General features: G+C 37.8%; 1 protein-coding gene across 6 annotated transcripts in view; it reads left to right on the top strand.

Annotated features, from left to right (window-relative positions):
* The window catches only part of PCNX1 (pecanex 1), a 172,086-nt gene that overhangs the window by 44,470 nt on the left and 100,129 nt on the right, over positions 1-27,487 (top strand). For all 6 annotated transcript variants that reach the window (XM_070469566.1, XM_020902962.2, XM_020902965.2 and 3 more), the window contains exons 4-6: positions 6,168-6,213; positions 7,026-7,115; positions 14,868-16,571. In XM_070469566.1, the coding sequence (XP_070325667.1) occupies positions 6,168-6,213; positions 7,026-7,115; positions 14,868-16,571 (1,840 nt within the window). The remainder of the gene's footprint in view (positions 1-6,167; positions 6,214-7,025; positions 7,116-14,867; positions 16,572-27,487) is intronic.

Here is a 27,487-nt window from a genome sequence, read left to right on the forward strand (position 1 = left end):
TGAGCACATACCACATGCTCATTGCCTGGAGTAGTTTTGATCACGATAGTTTTGGTGAATGCCCTTAGGAGCTTGTACTTATTTACCTTCACAGTGTCTGTATTGGCAACATCTCAATCTCTTTTTGTGGAATGAAATGGCTTAGTTCTTAATACAGCTGCACTTTTTGTATTCTTAACTAAACCTGCACTTTCTTCTTACTGACAGATATTGGCAGATTACCCTGGGGAGTAAGCCTACGATTTTGCAACAGACTTTTGAACAGCCACACCTGTTACTTCTTTTCTGGTAGGGCTGAGGAAAGGACAGCAGTGGCTAACCATCTTTGGTAACTATACTCTTGGCACTGTGTCCATTAGACTTGCCGTGTTGCAGGAAAGAGAGTGGGGCACGAGAGGATGGTCACATCCGAGTCCCTGGGACAGTTGCCAAGTGTGGGTTCTTGGCTTCACACAGGAAAGAATTCAAGAGGTGCCATAGTAAAGCGAAAGAAGGGTTATTCAGGCAGGAAGATAGAGTGTGGGTCATCTCAGAGGGTAAGAGAAGTCCAGGGTATGGTGTTGTCAGGTTTTAGAGGGTATACTAGTTTCCTATCACTTAACCCTATAGTGATAGTGAAGTCGCTCAGTTGTGTCCAACTCTTTGTGACCCCATGGACTGTAGCCTACCAGGCTCCTCCAGCCATGGGATTTTCCAGGCAAGGGTAATAGAGTGGGTTGCCATTTCCTTCTCCAGGGGATCTTCCCGACCCAGGGATCAAACCCAGGTCTCCCGCATTGCAGGCAGACAGTTTACCGTCTGAGCCACCAGGGAAGTCCCAGTTTCATAGGCGAATGAGTGGGAGAAGTATTCCAGCCATTTTGGGGAATGGATGGGAATTTCCAGGAATTGGGCCACTGCCTAATTTTTGACCTTTATGATCAGCCTTGAAACTGTCATGGCACCTGTGGGTGTGTCATTTAGCTTGCTGCTGTGTTTTTTTTTTTAATTGAAGTACAATAGCTTTACATTATTGTATTAGTTTCTGCTGTAAAACAAAGTGTATCAGCTATATATGTACCTATATCCCCTTCTTCTTGGACTCCCCCCCCTGCCCCCAACTCATCCCACCCCTGTAGGTCATCACAGAGCACTGAGCTGAGCTCCGTGTGCGATAGAGCAGGTTCCCACTGTTGTTCAGTCACTAAGTCGTGTCTGACTCTTTGTGACCCCATGGACTGCAGCACGCCAGGCTCCTCTGTCTTCCATTATCTCTTGGAGCTTGCTCAAGTTCACATCCAGCGAGTTGGTGATGCTATCTAACCATCTTATCCTCTGCCACCCACTTCTCCTTTTGCCTTCAATCTCCCAGCATCAGGGTGTTTTTCAGTGAGTCTTCTCTTTGCAGCAGGTGACCAAGGTATTGGAGCTTCAGCATCAGTCCTTCCAATGAATATTCAGGGTTGATTTCATTTAGAATTGACTGGTTTGATCTTGTCCAAGGGAATCTCAAGAGTCTTATCCAGCACCACAGTTCAAAAGCATCAGTTCTTCAGTGCTCAGCCTTCTTTATGTTCCAGCTCTCACATCTGTACGTGATTATTGGAAAAAACTCTTGTTAACCTTTGTCTTGCTTCATTTGGTACTTCATGGCCAAACTTGTCTTATTCCGGGTTTCTCTTGATTTCCTACTTTTGCATTCCAATCACCTGTGATGTAAAGGACATCTTTTTTTGTTGTTAGTTCTAGAAGGTCTTGTAGATCTTCATAGAAGCGGTCAACTTCAGCTTCTTTAACATTAGTGGTTGGGGTATAGACTTGGATTACTGTGATATTGAATGATTTGCCTTGGAAATGAACTGAAATCATTCCCTTGTTTTTGAGATTGCACCCAAGTCCTGCATTTCAGACTCTTGTCGACTGTGAGAGGGCTACTTCATTTCTTAGGGATTCTTGCCCACAGTAGTAAATATAATGTCAACTGAATTAAATTCACCCATTCCCATCCATTTTAGTTCACTGATTCCTGAGATGTTGATGTTCACTCTTGCCATCTCCTGCTTGGCTACATCCAATCTACCTTGATTCATGGACCTAACATTTCAGATTCCTATGCATATGGTTCTTTATAGCATTGGACTTTACTTTTACAGACACATCCACATCTGAGCATCGTTTCTGCTTTGGCCCAGTCGCTTCATTCTTTCTGGAGCTATTAGTGATTCATGCCTCCCCACTCTTCCCCATTAGCATATTGGACACCTTCTGACCTAGGAGGGCTCAGCTTCTGGTGTCATATCTTTTTGCCTTATCATAGTGTTCATGGGATTCTCAAGGCAATAATACTGGAGTGCTTTGCCATTCCCTCCAGTGGATCACATTTTGTCTGAACTCCTCAATACGACCCGTCTTGGGTTGTCCCGCACAGCAGCATGACTCAGTAGCTTCATTGAGTTATGCAAGTCGCTTTGCCACGACAAGGCCGTGATTCATGAAGGGGTTCCCACTAGCTATTTGTTGTACACATGGTAGTATATATGTGTCATCCCAGTCTCCCAATTCTTTTCACCCTCTCCTTCTTCCCTTGCTGATGTATTTCGATGAGTGTATACTAAGGCCAAGGTCTAAGAGAAGTAGGCTGTTTTGGACCTAGTTGGTTCTAATCATTTTATGTAATTTCCTTGGGCTATGTCATTCTATGACAGCTTGTGTCCTGCCCCTATCCTGTCTCAGCCCTACTTGTTTTAGGGAGGGAGTCCCATCTTGAATATAGTTAACTCATGTCTGCACCTATATACATAGCACATCTGACTGATTTGGTTTTCCTTAAAATATTAACTCTTGTATTAAAAAGGGCAGATGTCAGAAGCTATTGTGCTACTTGGGTTTTGGTGTTTTAGTTTTATACTGTTTATAACAAAAGAAATTATTGACATAATTATTGTTATCCCTTAGGAAAGCTGAAATGAGGAAGTAAGTTGGACTTTTTGTATATTGATAGAGATGATATCAATACAAAGATACCATGTTTCTTGTACGTGTTTTATTATATAGCTCCTACTACATGCTATCATAGTTGTTTATAAATGTCTTCAGTACTCGATAGCGAACTCCTTGAACACTGGGGCACTATCATAGTCATTGGTACCATTCTTTCCTTCATGCCACTGCTACCCTTCTTTCCATCTTCTATTCTCCATTTCCCTACCCATCCCCACCCCCCAGTTTTTTAAACTGTCTCTTATATTCCTCTCTTTCTGTCACTTACCTTCCTTAAAATATTTTAGTGCCTGATAGTATTTAAGGCATTTTGCTTGTCTGGGTTGTGGAGTGGGTCTTACCCTCTCCACATCTTACCCTCAAAGAGTTTGCAATTTCTTTTTTTTTTTTTTTTTAAGAGTTTGCAATTTCATGCATGCTCAGTTGTATCCAACTCTTTGCAACCCCATGAACTGTAGCCCACCAGGCTCTTCTGTCCATGGGCTTTTCCAGGCAAAAATATTGGAGTGGGTTGCCATTTCAGTTTCATAGTAGATATCTATAAGTAACTGAAGTTATGGTATATTACCAAGGAAATATAAGTAAAAGGTGCAAAGTAATAGTTGCCATAGGAATGGTACAGAAAAGGGACTAATGATTTCCGAGGAGAAAATAAATGTTTCCAGTTAAAGAGATGGCAGGGTTTCATGGAGGAGGTGAAACCTTGCCTGATTGCCTTTAGTTGGAAGTAATTTTTGTTCTCTGATATTCAGAATTGTATCTGGGCTTTCCTTTGGTCCTTCTCAAAGAGAAGAAACACTGGAGCATTTTAGTTTGTGCAGATCTGTTAAGGAAAACTTCACCTCTAAGTGTATGCAGATATCATTTTTTCTTAATTTTTTCCTTTTCTAAATGTGTTTATTTTTATAAAGTTAGCAGATGAAGGAAAGCAGCAAGAAGAAAATAAAATCATCTATAATGTCATAATGAAAAATAAGTTTTTAAACAGAGATTTTAGTGTGCTTGCTCTTTGGCATTTGACTCTCTTCACTGACTGTATCGCGAATGTTAATACTATTAAGTGTTTCTGGCAGTGAACATCTTGAAAACTGCATTGCATCCTTTTATTTGTATGTACTGTGGTTTATATTTTCAGTCCCTTAGTTTCACATATGAACAGTAACAACCCCATTATATTTGGGGGGATAAGCTTGAAACAATTCAGAAAAGCATAAAGGATAAAAATATAACCACACATTGTATCTGTTAGGATTACTTTTGTCACCAAGTAATAGAACTCAACTAATTAAGTGACTTAAAGAAATAGGAGTTTGTCACCTACATTTGGAGCTGGTTGTATAGCATTTGTTCAGCAGCTAAACATTATTAGGGCTCTGGGTTGGAATTTCCCTAGGCCTTCGGGCTTTCTCTCAGAGTTGCGGAATGAGCAGAGCAGCTTCAATTATGATCCTGTTGAAAAGTGAAGAGGCAGGTGACAGTCTGGGGCAGAGTTGTCTGTCCTTGGTCATCATTGTCTCAGACACAGGGAGGTCTTTCCCCAGAGCCTTCCAATAGACTCTCCCATACATTCATTGACCAGAACGAGGGCATGCACCTAGATAAGAGTCTGGGTCCTCTCTTCATAAATCAAAAGATATGTGTCCAACATTTGAACAAAATGAGAAGCTTGTTAAGGAGGAAAAGGAAACACTGAGGTTGTGAGCAGTTGACTACTGTATGCATATTCAAAAAGCTTTTCTGTTTTTAAAGTTTAAATTCTCAGCAGGATGCCACGAAATGGCACTTTCTGGTTTGCTTACTTGCTTGTAAGCTTCTGTCTAGGAAGTTATGTGTTTATTATTCTAGTAGAAAAATAACGTGTTGGTTTTTTAACTTATTTATATAGCAGGTGTGTTTAGAATGAAACTCTTTTTGCAGTAAAATGCTTTTGGGGCCTTTTTCTCCCTATTGCAGTGCTTTTTGTGGCTAATTGAAAGCAGATATCAGGAAAAAGCAGGAGAATCAAACCTAATAAACTGTTCAGAAATATTGCAAACTCATTTTTTTGGGTCTATACTGCTTATTAGTAGTTTTAACCTATATGCATATGCTTATTTTTGCTGTTTTTCACTGACATGTAGCTTTCATATGTGTAGTGTATGCATATTAAGTGTACAGCTCAGTACGTTTTTACATAATGTGTACACCCATTTAATTGCCATCCAGACCAAGGAAGTCCCTCATGCTCCTTTAAAGTCACTATTAGCTATACTTTTACCAAATTTCTCATTGTATACTTCTCTTCAGTTGAATCAGTTGAAGGGAAAGATTTGGCAAAATGCAAGTATTCTGTGAATGTTCTTGGTTTTAGTATAAAGATATTAAATTTGCTTGACTGAAAAAAAATTTGCTTGACTGTTCTGTCTTGAATCCCTTGGAAACAGGTTATAATAAGAACTACTCAGACTTGTTGATTTAGTAACTGTCATATTGTTATATTTGGTTTCCTTAATGTGTTCATGGAATTTGTGGTATTTGTTTATATGATTGTTATGATAGTATAATACATGATGGTTATAAAATTTTAGGGAAATTGTATACTATCTTGAGTATAAGCCCTAAAAACTCCACAGATTTATAATAGTGTTCTGTTTATAGAGTTTGTGCTAAAAGTTCCTCTTTCTTAAATGCCTTAGTGTTTTTTATTAGTATTTTTTAAAATTGCGTTATAGCAGCCTACAAAGAACTTCCTGCCTGAATCTCAGGAAAGTGCATATTGATGCACTAACAGTTTGACAGGAAGATTTAGGTTGCTCTTTGTTACTATGTTTTATCCTCCAGACTTTCTTTTTATAATCCCTGATAAGTCCACATTTATTTCAGGTAGACTTGGCACCTAGTTTTTCTGTTTATAACTGGAGCATGTCCTGATGCAATATAAAACCGACAGTGATGGTTTGACCCAGACTGTCTGAGATGGAGGCTCTTCCCGGGATCCATCAGCCCTGAGCGTGCAGGGATTCAGTCTCCTGGGGTGTGTGTGCTAGGCGAGCCTTGCCCGCTGCAGCAGAGTGTGGCTCTGATACATCATGGTCTTTTGCTGAAAGTGACTGATACTTTGTTTTGATAATATAATTTCATTTGATAATCTTGCTAGTCTCTGCTGATGGCGTAGCTAGCATCGTGTTTACTTCATGTCATGTTTTCAGATTGGATCTGGCTCCTCTCGTCTTGGAACAGCAGCAACTATTAAAGGTGGGTGTGGTCTCCCCTGAATGTTACCTCTGACTTCCCATTTCTTTTTTGGTCATAATAAAGATAATTAATTGTCTCATGTATTTACATGTAATGAAAAATCATCCTTGAAATTATTTTGTGGATAAAATTATATATCTTGTATTAAAGATTGCTTGATTTAAATTGTGGTCCCTTTTCAACATGACTGAGTGGCTTTCACTTTCACTTTTTTTTATCATCCACATGTCATAACAGTGTTTTAACCACTTGGATTACACTGTATGAATTGTACGTTTTGATCTTTAAGAAACTTCTTTGCCTTGAGGGCAGATGCTTTCTTGGGTTTTAGTGGGGTTCATAGAAAACGAATTTAATGTGAAACCTTTAAATTAGGCACAAATAAGACACGAAAAAATTTTTTTTTCCAATACATCATGTAAATCTCATTTATTCAATACGTCTGTGTCAAATAAATCATTATTATTTTTGCCCTGTAATTTTATAAATCTCTTAATTTTTCCTGGGAGGGACTTTTAAATTGTTTCAAGTTATTACATAATTTGCATTTCATTTTTAAAACTTCTTTTGAAAGAAATAGTTGTATTAACTAGTATTATGAGGCCTTTCCATATTTGGTTTATAGCATATGTGATCTGACAGTTTATGATTCTTCCTATCACTTTAATGCTTCTTTTATTGTAACCCTTGATAGAAAAACTGCTTTAGTTAATAAATATCTAATAAACTCTCTTATGTCCTTCCTTGTTATGCCACCTGTACAGCTTTTACTTTTAATATAATGTCGTCTTGGATTTCTCTTAACTTTGTAGGAGATACAGACACCGCTAAGACTTCTGATGATATCAGTTTAAGTCTGGGCCAGAGCTCTAGTCTTTGTAAGGAGGGAAGTGAAGAACAAGGTAAGAACAATTTACTTCATGGCAGCATCATGTATTGTGATGACCAGGGTGAATTTGTGCAATGTGCTGCTCATATTTTGGCAGAAGTTTGTAATAATTTAGTGTGGTTTTTTAGAAACATTGAAATAAAATTATTTGCTAGCATAACAGTAGCACAGTGTTATAAGTACTCATAGCTTTTGAAATTCAGCTTCACATGTTCTGCCAAGTAAATAGAGAAACTTTGTGAGCATATGCCATAGAATGAATATGAGATGGGAGATAAGAATCTGCTATTCCTTTAGTTGGTTAGAGCATCTTGCTTAGCTTACTGATAACCTAGTATGTAAAGCTGTTCTTTTCCATTCAGTATGACCTCTAAATGCCAACTGCTGCATATGTTGCCCGGCTGCAGAAACAACAGTGTGTTTGACAGAGAAATAACTTGCTGTTGGACTTATTGAGAAACTGTCTGACTCCAACATGGTGTCTTCCTGTAGCAGATTTGTAATGTAAATTTTGGTTTTAAATTATTTTTTTTTCTCCTTATTCAACTTCATTGTAAATGAGTACTTTGGATTTTATAGAGTTCTTTTTTTTTTTTTTTTTTTAAAGAACTACCACATGTTTGAGTTTGATTTTTAATTTTCAGACATGAAAGGATGGATATGCCATACCCATTTCCAGTTGAGATTATCCCAGGTTGTATAATCAATGAGACAGAATTGGATCAGAAACCTGTCTCCCTATTTCCAGCCTGTTTCTTTTTGTTCTTATTGTTAGCTTATGGGTGATGTTTGGTAGGCAGGCAGACTGATACATTTCCTATTATACTCAATTATGAAACTTATTTATAGGGTTATAAATCGATCATTGAACAAGACGTTTTCCCGCTAATGTAGTGTTTTACCCAGGTTTGATTCTTACAAGGATATTTTGTTAGAATTTTAGGTTTATCACTGTAATTGCTTAGTACCTCATCATTATTTAATTGCTTTGGTGGACCACCCCTCACAGCCTGTCCCCTCCCCTTAAAAAAATACATTTGAAGATATTATATGGTCTGAAAGCTATTTTCTTATAAAAGGGAAAGGTGAATTAATCTCTGAGAATCACAGTGTTCTTTTGTATAATACGTAATCAGCAGTGTCTCAGAAACTGGGTAGTGATCTTAGAGGGGCTAATGCCACTGCACTTATGGGTCGTAGGTCTCTTTATTTTCATCTGGGAAGTACCTTGTGTGAGCACGGATGTTGTAGTCTGGCAGGTTGGGAATTATATTCACACAGCTCTCCCCTGGCAGGTACATACTGACGTAGACAGTGATGACATATACAGTCACCGAGTGCATACTGCTGCCCCGTGAAGAGTCAGCACGCTTCTCCTTTAAAGCTTTGTCGGCCACTGGTCTCTGCTGCAGCTCTTCAGCTTTGCCGTTGTAGAGTGAAAGAGGCTGTAAACAGCCTGTAAATGAGTGGGAATGACTGTGTTATACTAAAACTTTATTTACAAAAGCAGGCAGAAAGCCACTTTGGCTCTACAGGCCTTAGTTAAGCAAACCCTGGTTTAGGTCATCGCTTAAGCACTTGATGTACATTCACCCAGTTAATCTCCATGACAGGCATTTGAAGTTCACAGTGTTATTATTCTCACTTTACAGAGGAGCGAAGTTGTAAGAAACTTGCCCCAAATCACCTATCTGCAAAGTAGCAGCCCTGTAGTTCAAATCCAGTTCTAAATTCTGCTTTTAATCACTATGCTATACTGCTTTCATACAGTTTTATAACTTCTTTTATCATGTAACATTTTCCCTATGTATTTAGCAATTATTATTGAGTACTCATGTGTGTCTGATACCATTCTAAGTACTAGAAATCAGTTGATGAACAGACAAAATTTTCTACCACTGTGGCTTTCATACTATTAGTATGGAAATGTGCTACTCTGAATCAAACGTGTATGCAGTAATAGAGACGGATTACGGAGTGGTGGGTTGGGTGCTGTGGGCATTGTAAGTTTAAATATTACAGAATGGTCGAGGGGAAACCTTGCTGAGAGCAGAGACCTGAAGAAGAAGGAGTGAGCTGTTCAAGATATTTGGGAGCAGTGAGACTGCCTCTGTGCCAGAGGTGCCAGCACAGGCAGAAGTCCCAGCGCAGGAACATGCCTGTCAGAGATAATGTGGCTGGGACGGAGTGAGCGAGGGGCCACGTTAAAGTCTTGTAAGCCGTTTTATTTTATTTATTTTTTAAAAATGTTTATTTATCTGACTGTGCTGGGCCCTTGTTGTGGCATGCAGGATCTCTAGTTGTGGCATGCAGACTCTTAGTTGCAGCATGTGGGATCTAGTTTGCATTGAGAGCACAGAGGCACTGGACTTGGACCAGGGAAGTCCCTTATAAGCCGTTTTAGAGATTTTGCTTTCAGTTTCCAATGAAATGAACAGCTGTATAGAGTTTTGAACAGAGAAGTATCATCGTCTCTATTACATTGTAACAGTCATTTTGGCTCCTGTATTATTTGAGTGTGTATTAAAAGGGGCAGAGGCTGATGCAGTAGCAGATTATTGCAATAATCAGAGCACAGATCAGGGTAGTGAGAAGTGGTCTGACTGTGTGCTTAGCTGCTCAGTTGTGTCCAACTCTTTGCAACCCCATGGACTGTAGCCTCCAGGCACCTCTGTCCGTGGGGCTTCTCCAGGCAAGAATCCTGGAGTAGGTTACCATGCCCTCCTCCAGGGGATCTTCCCAACCCAGGGATTGAACCCAGGTCTCCTGCATTGCAGGCGGATTCTTTACCAGCTGAGCCACCAGGGAAGCCCGGTCTGACTGTGGCAGATGTTAATGAAAGGATATGATGGATTTGGAGATAGCGTGTGAAAGAAATAGTAGTCATAGATGACTCTAAAATTTGAGGGTTAAATTAGGGGAGGATGGATTCTCCATTAACTGAAAAGGAGAAACTGAGAAGGAGTGATTTATAAGTGGGGAAAGCATGCTGAAGGGCATGAGAAGGAGTTCATTTTGGCAATATCAGGTATGAGTTGCTGTAGGACCTCTAAACAGCAGTAATTAGTAGATAATTAGATAGGCTTGGATTTTAGGTAAGATATCTGGGTTGAGGTTTTAAATTTAGGAGTTTTCAGTGTATAAATTAAAAAGGAAAAATTCAGTTATGTCATATGTGGGGTTGGGTTAATAGCAAGTTCGTGAACTAACAGGGAATGCCTGTATGGTTAGCTGGGCCTGTAGTTCAGGCCGCCGGGTTCCCTGATCCAGATCTAGTCCGTCCTGGCTGCGGTTTGGCGCCACTTAGTGGCGGTTGTTCATTCTGGCTTAAATATCAGCTGAGACGCCTCTGGCTCTCTGGCCACTTTGGATTTATAGGGCAGTGACCTTTAGTTAGTTGGTTAGCAGTTAGTTGACTAGTTGGCACTCATTTTATAAACCTGATTTATAATGATTGGGAGAAAACTGAGGTTGTGGGGTTGTGTCATGTATGTTTTCTAAGAAGGGATTATCTGCAGTTTCCCTCCTCAGCCTCATTCATGTTTTCCCTACCCAAAATCAGAACTCTAGTCCATCCCTGTATGAGTACTGAGGCTGGGTAGCAGATGGAGGAACTAATTACAAGTACTTATGAATTTTCGTTATTATGGGGCCAGAAAAGGTGGATGAAACATATGAGAGAGAGAGTATAAGTAGAAAAATGAAGGCGTTCTCACGGTCGAGCTCTGAACCACTGCAGTCTAAATAGATCCAGGAGACTGAATTGGAGCAACTGGTGAGGTAGAGGGGTGTATCCCCACATCTCGGGGAGAGTGGTCAGCTTTGTCCGATGTTGCTGCTAGGCCAAATGTTATGAGATTGAGACTTGACCAGTGGACTTCACAGCACAGAGGGTGTTGATGACCTTGATAACTTCTTAATGGGTTGGGAGTAGAATACATGTCAGAGGATAATAATTGAAAACAGTGACTATAGACTACTTTTTGGTGAATTTCATCTCAGGTTGTTGTAAAACTCCTTAAAAAAAACTAAAAACATTCAATAAAAAGGTTGAATAAATTATATTGTCTTAATAATAACACTATGCAGGTACTAAAATGTATTCAAAGATTACACAATACTATGAGAAAATATTTAAGGTGAAAAAGATGGCACTACATAAAACATATGACTGGACTTCCCTAGCGGCTCAGTGGTGAAGAGCCTGCCTGCCAATGCAGGAGACATGGGTTCAATCCCTGATTCGGGATGGTCTTACATGCCTCGGAGTGGCTAAGCCCATGTACCACCACTGTTGAGCCTGCGCTCTAGAACCCAGGAGCCACAACTACTATGCCCATATGCTGCAGCGGCTGAGGCCTGTGAGCCCTAGAGCCCGTCTCTGCAACAAGAGAAGCCACCGCAGCGAGAGGCCCACACATTGCAACTCGGGGAAAGGCCCCGCTCTCCACAGCTAGAGAAAGGCCCGCGCAGCACCAAAGACCCAGCAGAGGCAGAAAACTAAATGAATAAAGTTATTTTTAAAAATATTATTCCAGTCTGTAAGGGTCTAAGAGAATACTAAGGGTATGTATGCATATGTTCATAGGAATGTTAAAAGTAATATACCATATTTAGCCATAAAAGAGAATAAAGTCCTGATACATAATATAACATGTAAAGTGAAAGAAGTCAGATACCGAAAGTCACACATTATATAGTTCCATTTACACGAAATATGCAGAATAGGCAAATGCATAGGGACAGGAGTGATTGCCAGAGGCTAAAGAAGGAAATGAGTATAGTGGCTATGAGTTTCTTTTTGGGGTGATGCAAATGTTCTGGAATTAGACAGTGGTCATGAGTGCCCAAATCTGTGAATATACTAAAAACCACTGAATTTTATTCTTAAAAGGGTGAGTTTTATGATAATGTGAATTATATCACAGTAAAAAGGAAAAAAGTGGTACACCAAAAAACATTAACAGTTATCTCAGTGGCAGAAATGTTAATCTTCTTCCTCATACTTAATGGGATTTTATAGAATTAACATGTTACTTTTATAAACAAAAATCATAACTTCCTCCTCTCTTCTAGATCATCCCCAGCAATTATAAAAAACAAACTGCTTTATTTCTCTTACGTTCCTGAAAAATTCCACATCTCTTCCTTCATCCTCACTTCCTCTGTTACCTGTCACCTTGTATCTCTGGTGTCCTTTCATGAATAATCTTTTTCAGAACCTTGTACAAATATCTGATTTTATCTTTTAGCAGGAATTTCTAGAAGTAGATTATTGATCAAAGGCTTTTTGAAGGTTTTTGATTACCTCGCCAAATTTCTTTGTAGAAGGTTGGGTGCACCAGTTTGCACAACATGAGTAGTGTGTAAGTTGACTTTCTTAATCTGAATACTACTAGTAGCAATCACTGGAAAAAAGTTTAATTAGGTGAAAAATAGTATCTCTCTGCGTTGGTTTGATCCTGTCTTTGACAGTATCACTACCAGGAAGAAAAACTGTCTTAAGAAAACATGTTTACTTAAAATTTCCTAAAACCACCTAAAATTCTTCCTGACAGAGTCAAACATATTATGATATATTTATTCAGCAACACTGAAAAAAACAAATGTATTAAATTAAATTTGACTATGTCTTTTAAAATGAAAAACTTAAATTTCTGCTTCATTAATGTCTTGGGAGTTGGTATTTTTTAAAGTCTATTGTATATTAGAATTAGGGATTTTCAGCTACTTGCTCGGTTAGGTTTGTTTTATAAAATATCCTTGAAGTGTGAATATTACATCACCCCATAATTGCTTAATAGGGACATATATTGAGAGTTTTTAAAAATAGCATTATAAATTAATACTATAGAAAAGTAAATACAGGGCTGGTTTTTAAATTTGGGTTTTTTAGAGAATATAAGAACCCATCTACAGTGGCACAGTTTTGAACAGATGAAAAGAGTATTGGTTTCACTTACCTTGAGGACTTTAAGACACAAGATAAAGCCTAATAGGTCATTTATAAATCACAGTTTGGTACTTTCTAGAGAGTATCTCTAGTTTAGATTTTTAGTTGTTTAGATCTACATTAAGCTTTTTTTGAAGTCCATAAATATTTCTAGAAGTCATTCTTATTTTATATTAATCTTAGGGGGAAAATTATGCTTTTATAATTTAAGGTAACGACTGGGAAGAGTGACTTATTATAGACTCTGTTACTGTATTTTTCCTATGCAGTTATGACAAATAAGACAATAAAATTTCTTTTTTTTTTTAAATGAAATATTTAATCTCAGTCAGATGCATTTATTGTAACGATGCTTGCTCTGAACATGATGCTTAGTGCAGATGGGGGCGATTTCAGTGTGTTCAATAAGTAAAGGTGGGTTAATGAGACCCTCATTTACAACTTGAGTAGAAGTTTGGGAAGCAGAAAGTGCTTGGGACAGTGTATGACTTAGTGTTTTTTTAAAATGTATTTGATGTCATCTAGTTTTTAAATATATATATATTTATTTCTTTATTATTTTTATTTGTGGTTGCTCTGGGCCTTCTTTGCAATGCGTGGAGTCCTCATTGTGGTGGCTTCTCTTGTTGTGAAGCAGAGACTCTAGGGTGCATGGGTTCAGTAGTTGTGGCACATGAGTTTATTTGCTCTGTGACATGTGGAATCTTCTTGGACCAAGGAGTGAACCTGTGTCCCCTGCATTAGTAGGCAGATTCTTATCCACTGCACCACCAGGGAAGTCCTGTCTTGGTATTTTTAAAATAGTAATTTGAATAACATTTCTTTTTATTGAACTAACAGCAAACTCAGCAATCCTTGTCTGTTTAAAAGGTATATTAAAAAAATCAGCTACTGTACAGTTTGGTTGTTAGTCTATATTTCAAGATAAGTGACAATGTAGGTAGGTGGGTAGATGGGTTTATTTATATTTTTATCTATCTTTATGTGTGTATAGTATATATGATAAGTCATTAATCCCTGCCCTAAATGAAGGGTTAAGGAATAATCTTACAGATATTGGGGGAATATGTATTTTTTTCCATGAAGGATTTTTAATTGCTGTGTCAGTGGTAAAAGATAAAATGTAGTATTTTGCCGTGTAATTATTATTTTAATACTTTCAACCATTGTGAATAGGAAGATATCTTCTATCATTATACCATATTTTGGGCCTTGGTCTGGGCCTTGGTCAACCTTTTGATTTTTTTTTGTTTGTTTCTGATTACTCTGTTATTGTGGATTTGAAAAATCAATTATATTAGTTTTTCAAAAAGATTTTAAATTTAGCTAGGTAAAATAATGATGCTACCATTAATTGTGCCAGGCATTGTGTTAAGTAAGTATGTTATTAACTCAGTTATCCCATGGTGAGATTGATATCACATTTTACAGATGAGGAAACAGAGGCTTGAAAAGGTAACCCACCTTTACCCAGTTAGTAAGTTAGGGACAGAACTTACACAGCATTCCAGTTCTGTTTTAAATGTAATCCTTTGTTGCTTCTTCTTTTATTGTTGATACTCCATAGCACTTTTCCTGAGGTTCGTTGAAGATTTGGAAGTTCAGTTCATTCCATTAGTAGAATGCTTTCTTTCTTGAGCTGGGAAATGGAAACAAGGCCTTTGGAATGACTGGCCAACTGTTACTCAGTGAGCTACTTGGGAAATAGTTTATGTGTAATTTATGGTACACTGTGAATTCTTTCCATTGTTAGATGGTAGAAAAACAGATTATAGATTTGTGTTAACATTTCCAAATATATGTTTGGAACAGATTTGGCAGCTGACCGGAAGCTCTTCCGCCTGGTCTCCAATGATTCCTTCGTCTCCATTCAGCCGTCCTTGTCCTCATGTGGACAGGACTTGCCAAGGGACTTCAGCGACAAAGTGAACCTGCCGAGTCACAGCCACCACCACGTCGAGCAGTCCCTGTCCAACGCCTGTGACACGGAAGTGGCTTCTCTCGTCCCGTTACACTCGCACTCTTACAGGAAAGAGCACCGGCCGCGGGGTGTGCCGCGGACTTCCAGCTCTGCTGTGGCCTTTCCAGACACCTCACTGAATGACTTCCCTCTGTATCAGCAGAGACGTGGGTTGGATCCTGTTAGTGAGTTAGAATCTTCCAAGCCTCATTCTGGATCCAAAGAATCCTTGGTGGAAAATTCGTGTTTACCTGGGGAGTTTCAGCTGGTTGGCGAGCTGAAAAACAGTAATTCTCAGCCACCTACCAGAAGTGGGAAGAGCAAAGCCTTGAATGCAGACAAAAGCATGGACAGCTTGCGAAGCCTGAGCACGCGCAGCAGTGGCTCAACGGAGAGCTACTGCAGCGGGACGGACCGGGACAGCCACAGCACCGTCAGCAGCTACAAAAGCGAGCAGACCAGCTCCACCCACATCGAGAGCGTCTTGTCAGAGCACGAGGAGTCTCCCCAGGCGGCGAAGAAGAGCGGTCAGAAGAGAGAGGGCGGTGCTGAGGCAGAGGACGAGAATAGCTGTGCCGGTGACAGAAGGACTAGCAGTGAGAAGACTGCCGTGGACGTGAGCACCAATAGTGGGGTTCAGGAGGCCCAGGATTCTAACGGCTCTGCTGACGTGCACAATCAGAAAGGTCTCAGCACCTCTGCCTCTGAAGAAGCCAATAAAAACCCCCATGCAAACGAATTCACTTCACAGGGGGACACACCACTCGGGAAGACTGCTGAAAACAAAGAGGAGGAGGGTGAGAAGCCAGCTGTGTCAGTGGACTCGAAAGGTAGTAAAGATGTTGGTGGAAAGCAGAAGGAAGGGGATGTGAGACCTAAATCCTCCAGCCTAATCCACCGGACAGCCTCTGCCCATAAGTCAGGCAGGAGACGGACAGGGAAAAAGCGGGCCAGCAGTTTCGATTCGAGTCGGCATAGGGACTATGTGTCCTTTCGAGGTGTTTCTGGTACCAAGCCGCATAGTGCTATATTCTGCCACGACGAGGACTCCAGTGACCAAAGTGACTTGAGCAGAGCGTCCAGTGTGCAGTCTGCTCACCAGTTCAGCAGCGATAGCTCTTCTAGCACCACGTCTCACTCTTGTCAGTCTCCGGAGGGCAGATACAGTGCCCTGAAGACCAAACACGCCCCTAAGGAGAGGGGCACCGACGCTGAGCACACACACAAGGCCCACCTGGGCCCCGAGGGAACTGGCAAAAAGCGGACAGCACGGCGGACTTCCAGCACAAACAGTGCCAAGACGCGGGCCCGAGTGCTGAGCCTGGACAGCAGCACGGTAGCCTGTCTGAACGACTCCAGTAGGCTCATGGCGCCGGAAAGCGCAAAGCCCTTAACCACTTCAAAGTCCGATCTGGAGGCCAAAGAGGGAGAGGTGCTAGATGAGCTATCTTTATTGGGACGGGCTTCCCAGTTAGAGACAGTCACTCGATCTAGGAATAGCTTGCCAAGCCAGGTTGCTTTTCCTGAAGGCGAAGAGCAAGACGCAGTCAGCGGAGGTAAGTAAATTGCAGGAGGAGATTTACCCAGGAATCTCTGCAATTTTCGATGCTATTGATTGGAGTGCTGCTTCTTAGAGTATATTTTGTGTTAACAGGCCCATATCCACTATGTTGTTAAAATAAACTTTCTTTCCATGAAGAGGATGGTTATCTTAAAAAAGGTTTTGATGTGAACACCGAGAAAATGTTTTTTGTTGTGTTATATATGAGTTTGTTCTTCATGGTATTCACCTTTTCTAAGCCACTTGCCACCTGTTAATGTTTTACCAGGAATAACAAAAAAATTGGTCCCCTTCCTCCTTTGTACAACCACAGTAACAACAAAATGTAGAATTTTATTAGGGCCCCAAACCATTTTTAGTTATCTCTTATACAGTGTGTGCCACTGAACTTTGAGAATGAGATCTCTCAACCTGTTACGTAAGATTTTTCTAAATATTACTTCAGCTCTGTGTACTTTGAAAACATATGGCTTTTTTCTTTTTTTCTGTCTTAGGTTTTATTTCTTGCTTACTCAAGTTTTAGTCATTAAACCGTTTTTCTGTGACTTCACATTGAAGTTTATTCATCTACGTTTGTGGTTTATTATCCATTAGTGGATATATGATGCTCCTTGTGATAACAGTGATAGTGCTTTGGTTAAAGTACTAGCTTATTGATTTCTGGTTTATGGGGGATTGGGCAAAATTCAGTAGGTGATTTTGTATTGTTAGTGTGTATTGGCCATTTTGTTTATTTCAGAGTTGTCTCTTGGTATTTCTTCCTGCCCAGAATAGTTTGCTTATTCTGTTTTGGTTATTATGGAGTCTCGTTCTTGAATAGAATCAGAAGAAGGAAGTCCTCTGTTGGTAGCACATGACTTTTTTCTCATCTACCTCATATCCTTTAATAAAGCTTATGTTTTTGGCTTTATAGTTTATAATCTATTGGTATAGTAACATTTAGTCTTCTATGAAAAGTTAAGCTGAGTTTTTGTTTGCACAAACATAATGAAACAAGGAACATGCTTTTTCTCTCAAAGAACTCTAATTTTACCCACAATTTTTTAAGTCCATAATGTGGTAAACATTTTCTTGCTTCTTTTGGTATAGTTTATAACAAAGATTAATTTCTAATAGGAATGTAAAAAGTGATCTTTAGTGCTTAAGGAAGAAACTAGTCTGACTTAAATATTGAGACCTAGATTATATCTGAAGTGGTTAGAATCATCTGGTAACAATATAGTAATTAACTTCTCTTGAGTCTTTGATGTGGCTGTCAATCTGTTTTTTGTAACAGGTCTGAAATGCTTTTAGTGATTTCTCACACAAATCATGTGTGTTTGTGATATGCAGGAAACCATTGGGTTTTAAATCATAGCTTAATTTTTATTAAAAGTGTGATTAAAATAAATTCTAAGAATGAACATGCAAATGATAGAAAAATATTGCTGTTCTAAATGTTGTTGAAATGTAAGTAAAAAGATAGTACATCTTATGCTTTTTTATTAAAGATACCACTTCCTTTTCATAGGAAATGTGGGGTGTTTTGTTTTTTTTAGGAAAAGTTACATGAGGTCTTATTTGCTCTTTGATAAATATGAGCCCTCATTTTTCCAGATTTCAGCTTTTGTTTTGTTTGTGTTCTTATTTTTTTTAAAAAAGCAAACCATCCACCGTTTAATAAAAAAAAAGTAAGGAACAAAAAATTTCCGTTCATTTCACTTTGGTGGAATAAATTTAATCATCTGTGGGCTTTAAAATCATTTTTTTGCCAAAGGAAGACATTGTTGGAACTGTTTTTATGTGAGCTTCATTGTGTTTAGAATAAAAATAAGAACAAAACTAAACTGCTTAAATATATTGGATTTATATTTAGTTTGTTTTCATTTCATTTTGTTACAGTCTTGGTTTCTTGGAAGATTGGAGGTACTGGGAGGCAATGTATTTTGGTTTTCATTATTTAAAAGTTATATAGACTCTCAAATACTTTGTAAAATGTGTTAGGTTACATTTATTGTGAGTTTTTGGGGTGGTTTTTTTTGTCGTTGATTAGGAGACATTTTTCTTCTCCATCTATTCTACTTTTGTACTCCTGAAATGTGTCAGTACAACAGAGGCTACAGCTTGACCATGCGTATGGCTACACATTAACTATAATGCATACATTATACATTAACTACACATTACCTATAATGTATAGCCATACTAACCATTGGATTTTATCCTAATGAATTTGGATGTGTTGCTGAGCTTTTCAGTGATTTCTTTTGTCTCATCTTTAAGCTGAATTGTGTTGGTCCCGTGGAAGGATGAAACTCAGGAAGTGTACTTTACTAAAATAAACTAAAATAGGGGATTGCCTAATATAGAGACATGGCATCAAACATCCCTGTCAGTATGTGGGCTTACTGTAGTCATGACTCCGGGAAAGCTGCTTACCTTCTTAAGCCTTGACGTCCACATCTTAAAGTGGAGATGATAGTGGTATCTGTCCTATAGGATTTTTATGAGGACTTAAGGCTTTAATAGATTTAAAATGCTTACAACAGTGCCTGGCACGTAGTAAAAGCATATTAATAGCGCTGATGTTTCTGTTTCACTGGGTTTCCCTGATAGCTCAGTTGGTAAAGAATCTGCCTGCAATGCAGGACACCCGTTTGGTTCCCGGGTGGGGAAGATCCGCTGGAGAAGGAATAGGCTCCCTACTCCAGTATTCTTGGGCTTCCCTGGTGGCTCAGTGGGTAAAGAATCCGCCTGCAGTGCAGGATACCTGGATTCGATCCCTGGGTTGGGAAGATCCCCTGGGGAAGGGAAAGGCCACCCACTTAAGTATTCTGGTCTGGAGAATTCCAAAACTGTATAGTTGCAAAGAGTCGGGCATGACTGAGCAACTTTGACTTCACTTCTGTTTCACGGACCAGTCTGTTCTGCTACTCATGTGTATCCTGTCCTAAAGAAAATGATTAAATATAGAAATACATTAGAGATACTCTCATTGTGCCATTTTGAAACTAAATAATAGTAAAAATAAAAAATCTAAATTCTTAATTTCTTACATAATACCAAAAAGAAAAACATTAATCTAATATAATATTACAGATTTTAATCTCACCTTGGCAGCCATACATGTATAGCCTATCTTTTGATACTCATTCACATAACACGTGATTGTTTTCATAGGACTTCTCACCATTAATCTAATACTTTGATTAAAATTGGATTTCATCAGTAATGTTCTGTGATTGCTTAGGTAGGAAAACAGTTTTGTGTTCAAGCTAAGATATTTTCTGTTGTTGATCTCTTGTTTTTGCATTTAATTTTTCTTTTATAATTATAAAGCATATCTTTAATAACTTATGACTGGTATTTTAAAAATAAAAAAGTACAGGCAAATTATATGATAGAAGAGTATCCTGTTTTCTTTTGGGTCACTTAATCTTATTTACTGCCTGATTCAATAGACTGTGAAGAACAATCAGAGTAGAAAGATTTATGTTCATTCCATTATTTGTATTTTTTTGTGAAGAACAATCAAAAAAGAAAGATTTATGTTCATTCCATTATTTGTGTTTTTTTCCTCAATTTCTTAACCTCTGTTTTTCTGTTTGAGAAAATTATTTTAAATGTTGATAGTTGGGTTCTGTAAGCATGAAATAGGATCCTGTTATAATATTTTTGTGTTGGGAGCGAATGATAGTCTTCTCTCAAGGGATTGTCACTATATAAAGAAAAGCCAAATTTTCTTGATGACAGTTTATGAGGGCTTGTACCATACATGTAAATTTGATCCTAAGTATCATTGAAAGAAAAGACAAAGACCACTGAACCAAAAAGAGTATGTGAATTAAAGCTTTTTTTTTTACTGAATAGAGGGATTCTAAATTCTAATAGATTTAATTTTCTCATTTCCCAGTTCACATGGGAAGTTAGAAGAAGAAAATAAATAGAAAGGGAGGGGTGCCTGTCAAGGCTAAAACTGATGGCAGCAGAAGAAATGCACTGCTGACTCTACAGAAGTTGGAATAACCATACGAACCAGTGCCAGAAACACATGGTAGGAGGTCATTAACTGCAGGGGCGAACTGTTTGTTCAAGGACATCATAATATCATAACTTAATGCTGTATTGCAGTATAACTCACTAATAAATGTGTATGTGACTAAGGAAAGTTTATATTTTATTTAGTCTATAATGAGAAGAAAGCTTAGGCATATAAAACCACATCAAAGAGTGTTCATTAGACATAATAAACAGGTTTGGATGCTTCAGTTACTTGGAAAAATTATCTTCTCTTAAAAAGTGTTAAAGAGGCAAATAAGGATTATATATCAAATTCCCCAGATCAACCCATTCTTTCTAATACCAGTAATGTTCTGTATAAGGAATCTAACAGTTACATTTTAATGCCATCTCTAATTCCTAACTGGATAGTCTGGCAAGCTATTAAACCTGTGTCTCAATTTCCTCAATTGTAAACCAGTGGCAGTAACTATCCAGGTCATCTCACAGTTAATGATCAGACTCTTAACACGCTTCCATGTATAAAACTTCTTTGTATATTTATTATGAAAACTAAGACACTGATGCCTTTTAATCATTTGTAAGGAAGTTTTCCATTTTAAATATGTCACTTCAAATATATATCCTTCACTAATGACGCCTTATTAGGTGAATCTCCTGAAGATGTATTCAAAAATGTTGCTGAGTGCAGTTTTCCAGGAGAGAGGGTCTGTCAGACCATTCACAAAGGATTAAAAAAGAGTAGGAACCACCTGTGAAAGTAAGTAATCCTTAAACTTTGTCTTTTAGGAACTGTTCTGTGTGATAATGACTCCAGAGTACCATGTAATTTTGTCTACCAAACCATATTTGATTGACTGCCTGGGATTATGGAAAGTATCAATAAGGATATGCAAATTCTCGGTACAGCTAATAATTTTGTTGTTGTTTGCTATTGTTGTTGGTTTATGGGTCAAAGAATAATGTAGTCCTTTAAAATGTTTTCATAGATAGAAATTATTTTAATTCAGAATGAATGCTTAGAAATTGTGCAGTAGGTTCTTGTTCTTTGGTCTCCCAGAAAATGATGCTTATAAGCATTTGTTTTTATATTAAAACAAAATCTTTGCATGCTGATATTAGCATCATTCTTGACTGACATGGAAAGTAAGAAAAGGAAAAAATGGATATCATGCCCAGACTAGAATATTTCCTTTAAAAGAATTCTTTCAATGTGCATTTCTTCATATAGTAACTTAAAAGTAAAATAATTTTTTACCTTGAAGAATATTTCAGTGTATTTCAGAATATTTGCATATGTACTTAGTTTTCTGAAATGTGAGTATGTATATGTTTCACATTTTCATCTTTTTTCTTTAAAGAATTTTCTTAAGCCACTTGTGATCTGTTTGTGGTACCAAAACATATTTTTATTTTCATGATCTTTCCAAATTTACTCCTTTTTCCTACAGTAGACACTCCTCACTGAAAACAACACCTTTCTTGAGGAGTTTTTTCTAAATTTTTATTCATTTAATAGTGATTGAGCTATTAGGAGAGACCAGCTTTAGCAGTGTGTAACAACTGGAAAGTAACAAAACTACATATGAATCCTTCAAGTGATCAGCTGAATGAGACACATCATTTTTAAGTGGCATTGTTTTCTATATGTATCTTTGCTCATAACTTTCCAGTTGTTGAGATACAAAAACCTTCACCTCCTACCTCACCAAATCCTGCTCTTTTGTGTCACCCCAGTCCTCCTGAAAGTATATCGGTGCTTTTTTTTAAAGTCTCTATTGGATTTGTTACAGTGTTGCTTCCATTTTTGTTTTGTTTTGTTTTTAATTGCTTCCACTTAAAAATGTTTTGGTTTCTTGGCCTGCATGCATGTGGGAATCCTGGCTCCCTGACCAGGGATTGAACCCACAACCCCTGCATTGGAAGGCAAAGTGTTAACGACTGGACTGCTGGGGAAGTCCCATATTAGTGCTTTTTAATGCTTTCCTGTTTTCATTCACATAGTAAAACAAACTGATGATCTATTCTTTTAATACCCCCATATTAAAAAAAATTGTACGTAAAAGAAGTCAATATAGAGTGTGTAGGATTTTCCTTAACTCATTTGAGATAAATGGGAAGTAACTCAGGTGGGAGGTGTGTATTTTGTTTTTTTTTTGTGATCTTTCATTTCAGTTCAGTCGCTAAATCGTGTCCGACTCTTTGCGACCCCATGAACTGCAGCATGCCAGGACTCCCTGTCCATACCAACTCCCGGAGTTCACCCAAACCCATGTCCATTGAGTCGGTGATGCCATCCAACCATCTCATCCTCTGTCATCCCCTTCTCCTCCTGCCCTCAATCTTTTCCAGCATCAGGGTCTTCTCAGATGAGTAAGCTCTTTGCATCAGGTGGCCCAAGGATTGGAGTTTCAGCTTCAACATCAGTCCTTCCAATGAACACCCAGGACTGATCTCCTTTAGGATGGACTGGTTGGATCTCCTTGCAGTCCAAGGGACTCTCAAGAGTCTTCTCCAACACCACAATTCTAAAGCATCAATTCTTCGGTGCTCAGCTTTCTGTATAGTCTGACTCTCACATCCATACATGACTACTGGAAAAACCATAGCCTTGACTAGGCAGACCTTTGTTGACAAAGTAATGTCTTTGCTTTTTAATATGCTGTCTAGGTTTGTCATAACTTTCCTTCCAAGGAGTAAGTGTGTTTTAATTTCATGGCTGCAGTCACCATCTGCAGTGATTTTGGAGCCCCCCCAAAATAAAGTCAGCCACTGTTTCCACTGTTTCCCCATCTATTTGCCATGAAGTGACAGGACCAGATGCCATGATCTTAGTTTTCTAAATGTTGAGCTTTAAGCCAACTTCTTCACCCTCCTCTTTCACTTTCATCAAGAGGCTCTGTAGTTCTTCACTTTCTGGCATAAGGGTGGTGTCATCTGCATATCTGAGGTTATTGATATTTCTCCTGGCAATCTTGATTCCAGCTTGTGCTTCTTCCAGCCCAGCGTTTCTCATGATGTACTCTGCATATAAGTTAAATAAGCAGGGTGACAATATAATATACAGCCTTGACATACTGCTTTTCCTATTTGGAACCAGTCTATTGTTCCATGTCCAGTTCTAACTGTTGCTTCCTGACCTGCATACAGGTTTCTCAAGAGGCAGATCAGGTGGTCTGGTATTCCCATCTCCTTCAGAATTTTCCACAGTTTATTGTGATCCACACAGTCAAAGGCTTTGGCATAGTCAGTAAAGCAGAAATAGATTTTTTCTGGAACTCTCTTGCTTTTTCAATGATCCAGTGGATGTTGCCAATTTGATCTCTGGTTCATGTGCCTTTTCTAAAACCAGCTTGAACATCTGAAAGTTCACGGAATAGATCAGTCCACAGCTGTTGAAAATGTCTTAGTATATCTGTACCTTGTGTATGAATTGCCGTTAGGTGCTCAGTAAATGTTTATTTAGTTGAATGATTGTATCACTACTCCAGAAGTAGAACTAAGTTATCTGAAGTTCTCTCTTCAACTTAGATAATAATTCAGTTTCTTGAAGTCTTTTTAATACAAAGAAATCATTAGAAAGTCAAGACTCAAATTTTTAAAAAATGTTGAATTCACATTTGTCTAAATAAATGTCCTTGAAAGTATTTTATATATGTCTTGTCATTCATGGCCTTTGAATCAGTTGAATGTGATTTTTTTTTTCTCTTTTACCTACATATGCATAAAATTTAGTTGTACCTAGAGTGCTAGATTTTTACTTTTTACATTTTATACTCTCACTGTACTAATTAATTTTATTCTTTACCAGGGATACTGAGTTTTAAGCAGTAAAGTGTTTTCTTTCTCCTTCTCTGGTTCCCTAGTTAAAAGATTTTTTTGTTGTTTTCTTTCTGTTTATAAAGTTAAAGGACTCAGAAAGAGCTTTTTGTAGTTGGATTGTGAAAGTGAATTTTCATCAAGTAAAGCCATACTTATGTGATTGAATATACTTACAGTAAGTTATTTTAAGCTTTAGACAACTCTAATAAACATTGAATATTCTTTTTTCATTAGATATTTATACCCTGAATATTACAGAGGACGACAGAGGGTGAAATAGGCAGCAATCATAACTCCATTTTAATATGTTGTCCTATGTATGTCTAAAATTTTATCTTGATATGTTTCTAAAACTGTTTTATTAAGATAACAGTGTTAATAGTTATTTTGCAGATAGCAATATAAATAGTATATTAATAGAAAAAAAAGTATTTTCTGGAGAAACCAAAGACTATATTGACTACAAAGGGACACTGTAGTTTTGTCTTTTTGTCCCAGAATTATGGAATAACTAGCTTATATTTAAAATTAACTTCATTAAGTCCTCAGTAGAAGGAGGATAGTAAAGAACACTGTTTCTTATTTGCTTTCTTCCTATTCTCACTATTCCATAATCATGTATTGCTTTTTTCAAATACTTCTGAATAATTTTAGTACATTTTATGGATTAAATTTTTCTCTATAAATTCTATCTGGATGAATTTAACTGTTATTTTGGTTGAAACAAAACTCTTAAATTAGAATGTTTGATAGTTTAAGTGAATTGACCTGTAAATTAAGCAATAATTTATTGCAATCATACAATAGAACTCTTCAATATAATTTCAAAAAATAAGTCTTGAATTGAGGTTTAAAATAGTGACTTAAAATTTTATAACCCAAGTTCTTACTGACATCTAAGAACCATTAACAGATATACAAGTCACTCATTAATTTCTCTTCTTTTTTTTTTCCCATTTATTAGTTGGAGGCTAATTACTTTACAATATTGTAGTGGTTTTTGCCATACATTGACATAAATCAGCCATGGATTTACACGTATTCCCCATCCCGATCCCCCCCCCCCCCCCTCCCCACCTCATCCCTCTGGGTCTTCCCAGTGCACCAGCCCTGAGCACTTGTCTCATGCATCCAACCTGGGCTGGTGATCTGTTTCACCCTTGATAGTATGCTTGTTTCAATGCTGTTCTCTCAGAACATCCTACCCTCGCCTTCTCCCACAGAGTCTGTTCTGTACATCTGTGTCTCATTTTCTGTTTTGCATATAGGGTTATCATTACCATCTTCTTAAATTCCATATACATGCATTAGTATACTGTATTGGTCTTTATCTTTCTGGCTTACTTCACTCTGTATAATGGGCTCCAGTTTCATCCATCTCATTAGAACTGATTCAAGTGAATTCTTTTTAGTGGCTGAGTAATATTCCATTGTGTATATGCACCATAGCTTCCTTATCCATTCGTCTGCTGATGGGCATCTAGATTGCTTCCATGTCCTGGCTACTATTAATTTCTCTTCTTTCACGTGGCTTGTTTCCTTCCCTTGGTTTTATCCTTCATCCAGTGACTGCCCTGCCAGTGTCAGTTTTCTTCTGAGTGACAGTGCTGGTTGTTGGGGGTAGTTAAGTTGTTAAGTGCTGGGAAACAGTAACCAGCACTTAGTTGTCAGGGATAGGTAAAGCACACAGTATGCTTTGTAGATTATAGTGACAGACAGGCATCCTTGACTTTCTAGATCACACTGCCCAGTACTGCTTCCTGTGGTGATTGAAATGTCTTTATCTGTACTGTTCAGTAAAGGTGGTCACTGGCCATATGCAGCTCTGGAGCGTTTAAAATGTGGTTCATGAATCTGGTAAATTGAACTTTTAATTTTCTTCAAGTTTAATTTGTTCTCACAGGTCATATATAATTTTTGTATACATGAGCTTCTGCATCACAAGTAACAGCTTTTTTTACATTAAAGGAGTTTTCATTGTATCACAATAAAACCAGAGAAAGAAAAGAAGTATTAGCTCCAGAGTCAAGTTTGATTTGGATTCAAAGCCCCGAAGTTTAATTCTGATTTAGTTGTCTGGCCTGTAATGTCACTGGAGTATGTGTGCTGAAAAAGAAAGTAATAATGTAAATTATTGACCTGTGATTTGTGACTTAACGCTTCTTACTGAAAGAAGTTTGCCAAGTGGGTGAAATAATTCTGTGCTTGTCTTTCCTTTAATAAAAGAAACATTGCCTAAAGATAGAGAAGTCCATACCTTCTGGGGGTAACCCATATATTCCTAGTTATAATCAATTAATTACACAAAGAACATTCATTGGGGAAGGGATAAAAATGTAAACATTTAAAAGAAAACTTTATTAAAATCAACCTTTAACATCATGGAGATTGCCATTGCTGAGCAGAATACTGATGAAAATTAATAAAGCCTTTAAAATATCAATAACACTTGTCATAGAACTGAAGTCCAAATACAACACTGTTGATTTTGTAATCCACCTCATCTTTTTCAAATGAGAAGGGATTTTCATTTGTTGTTTTTTAAAAAAGATGTTTTATGGGCCAAGTTGTGTCTATTCATATTTAACATCAAAATGCCCTTTCTCAAAATCAAAATGATTCTTAAAATATTTAGATCACTATAGACAGCAGTTGTTTAAGAGTCAAATGGATAAACATCATTTTGCTTTAGAAACCCAAATCAGTCATGGTTCTGTGAAATTTTATGTAATTCTCTTTAGCCGTATTTTTTATTTTCTCATTTTATATATATATATATTTGATTTTAGTTTGTTGCTATTGCTTTTGGATTAAGCTATGGGTTTCTAATTTTTTTGCTGATGTTTTGTTTATATTTGCTTCCTAGTGTTGAGGGAACCAGTGTGGGGGCATGAAGTTGAATAAAGTTTGGCAGCAAACTACAGCTTAACATATCCTCATGCTACCTTGAATTGAATTTAAAAAACTAGCTGTGCAGTTTAGCAGTCAGCCATTTCATTTAATGCTGCCAAAATTGTGGCACAGGGTCGTGTCAGATAAATGCACTGCCAGACTCCTGTCATCACAAGTACTATCATTGCTGCTTTTACT

This window comes from Odocoileus virginianus, chromosome 6 (genome assembly GCF_023699985.2).
Source record: "Odocoileus virginianus isolate 20LAN1187 ecotype Illinois chromosome 6, Ovbor_1.2, whole genome shotgun sequence".
Taxonomy (NCBI): Eukaryota; Metazoa; Chordata; class Mammalia; order Artiodactyla; family Cervidae; genus Odocoileus; species Odocoileus virginianus.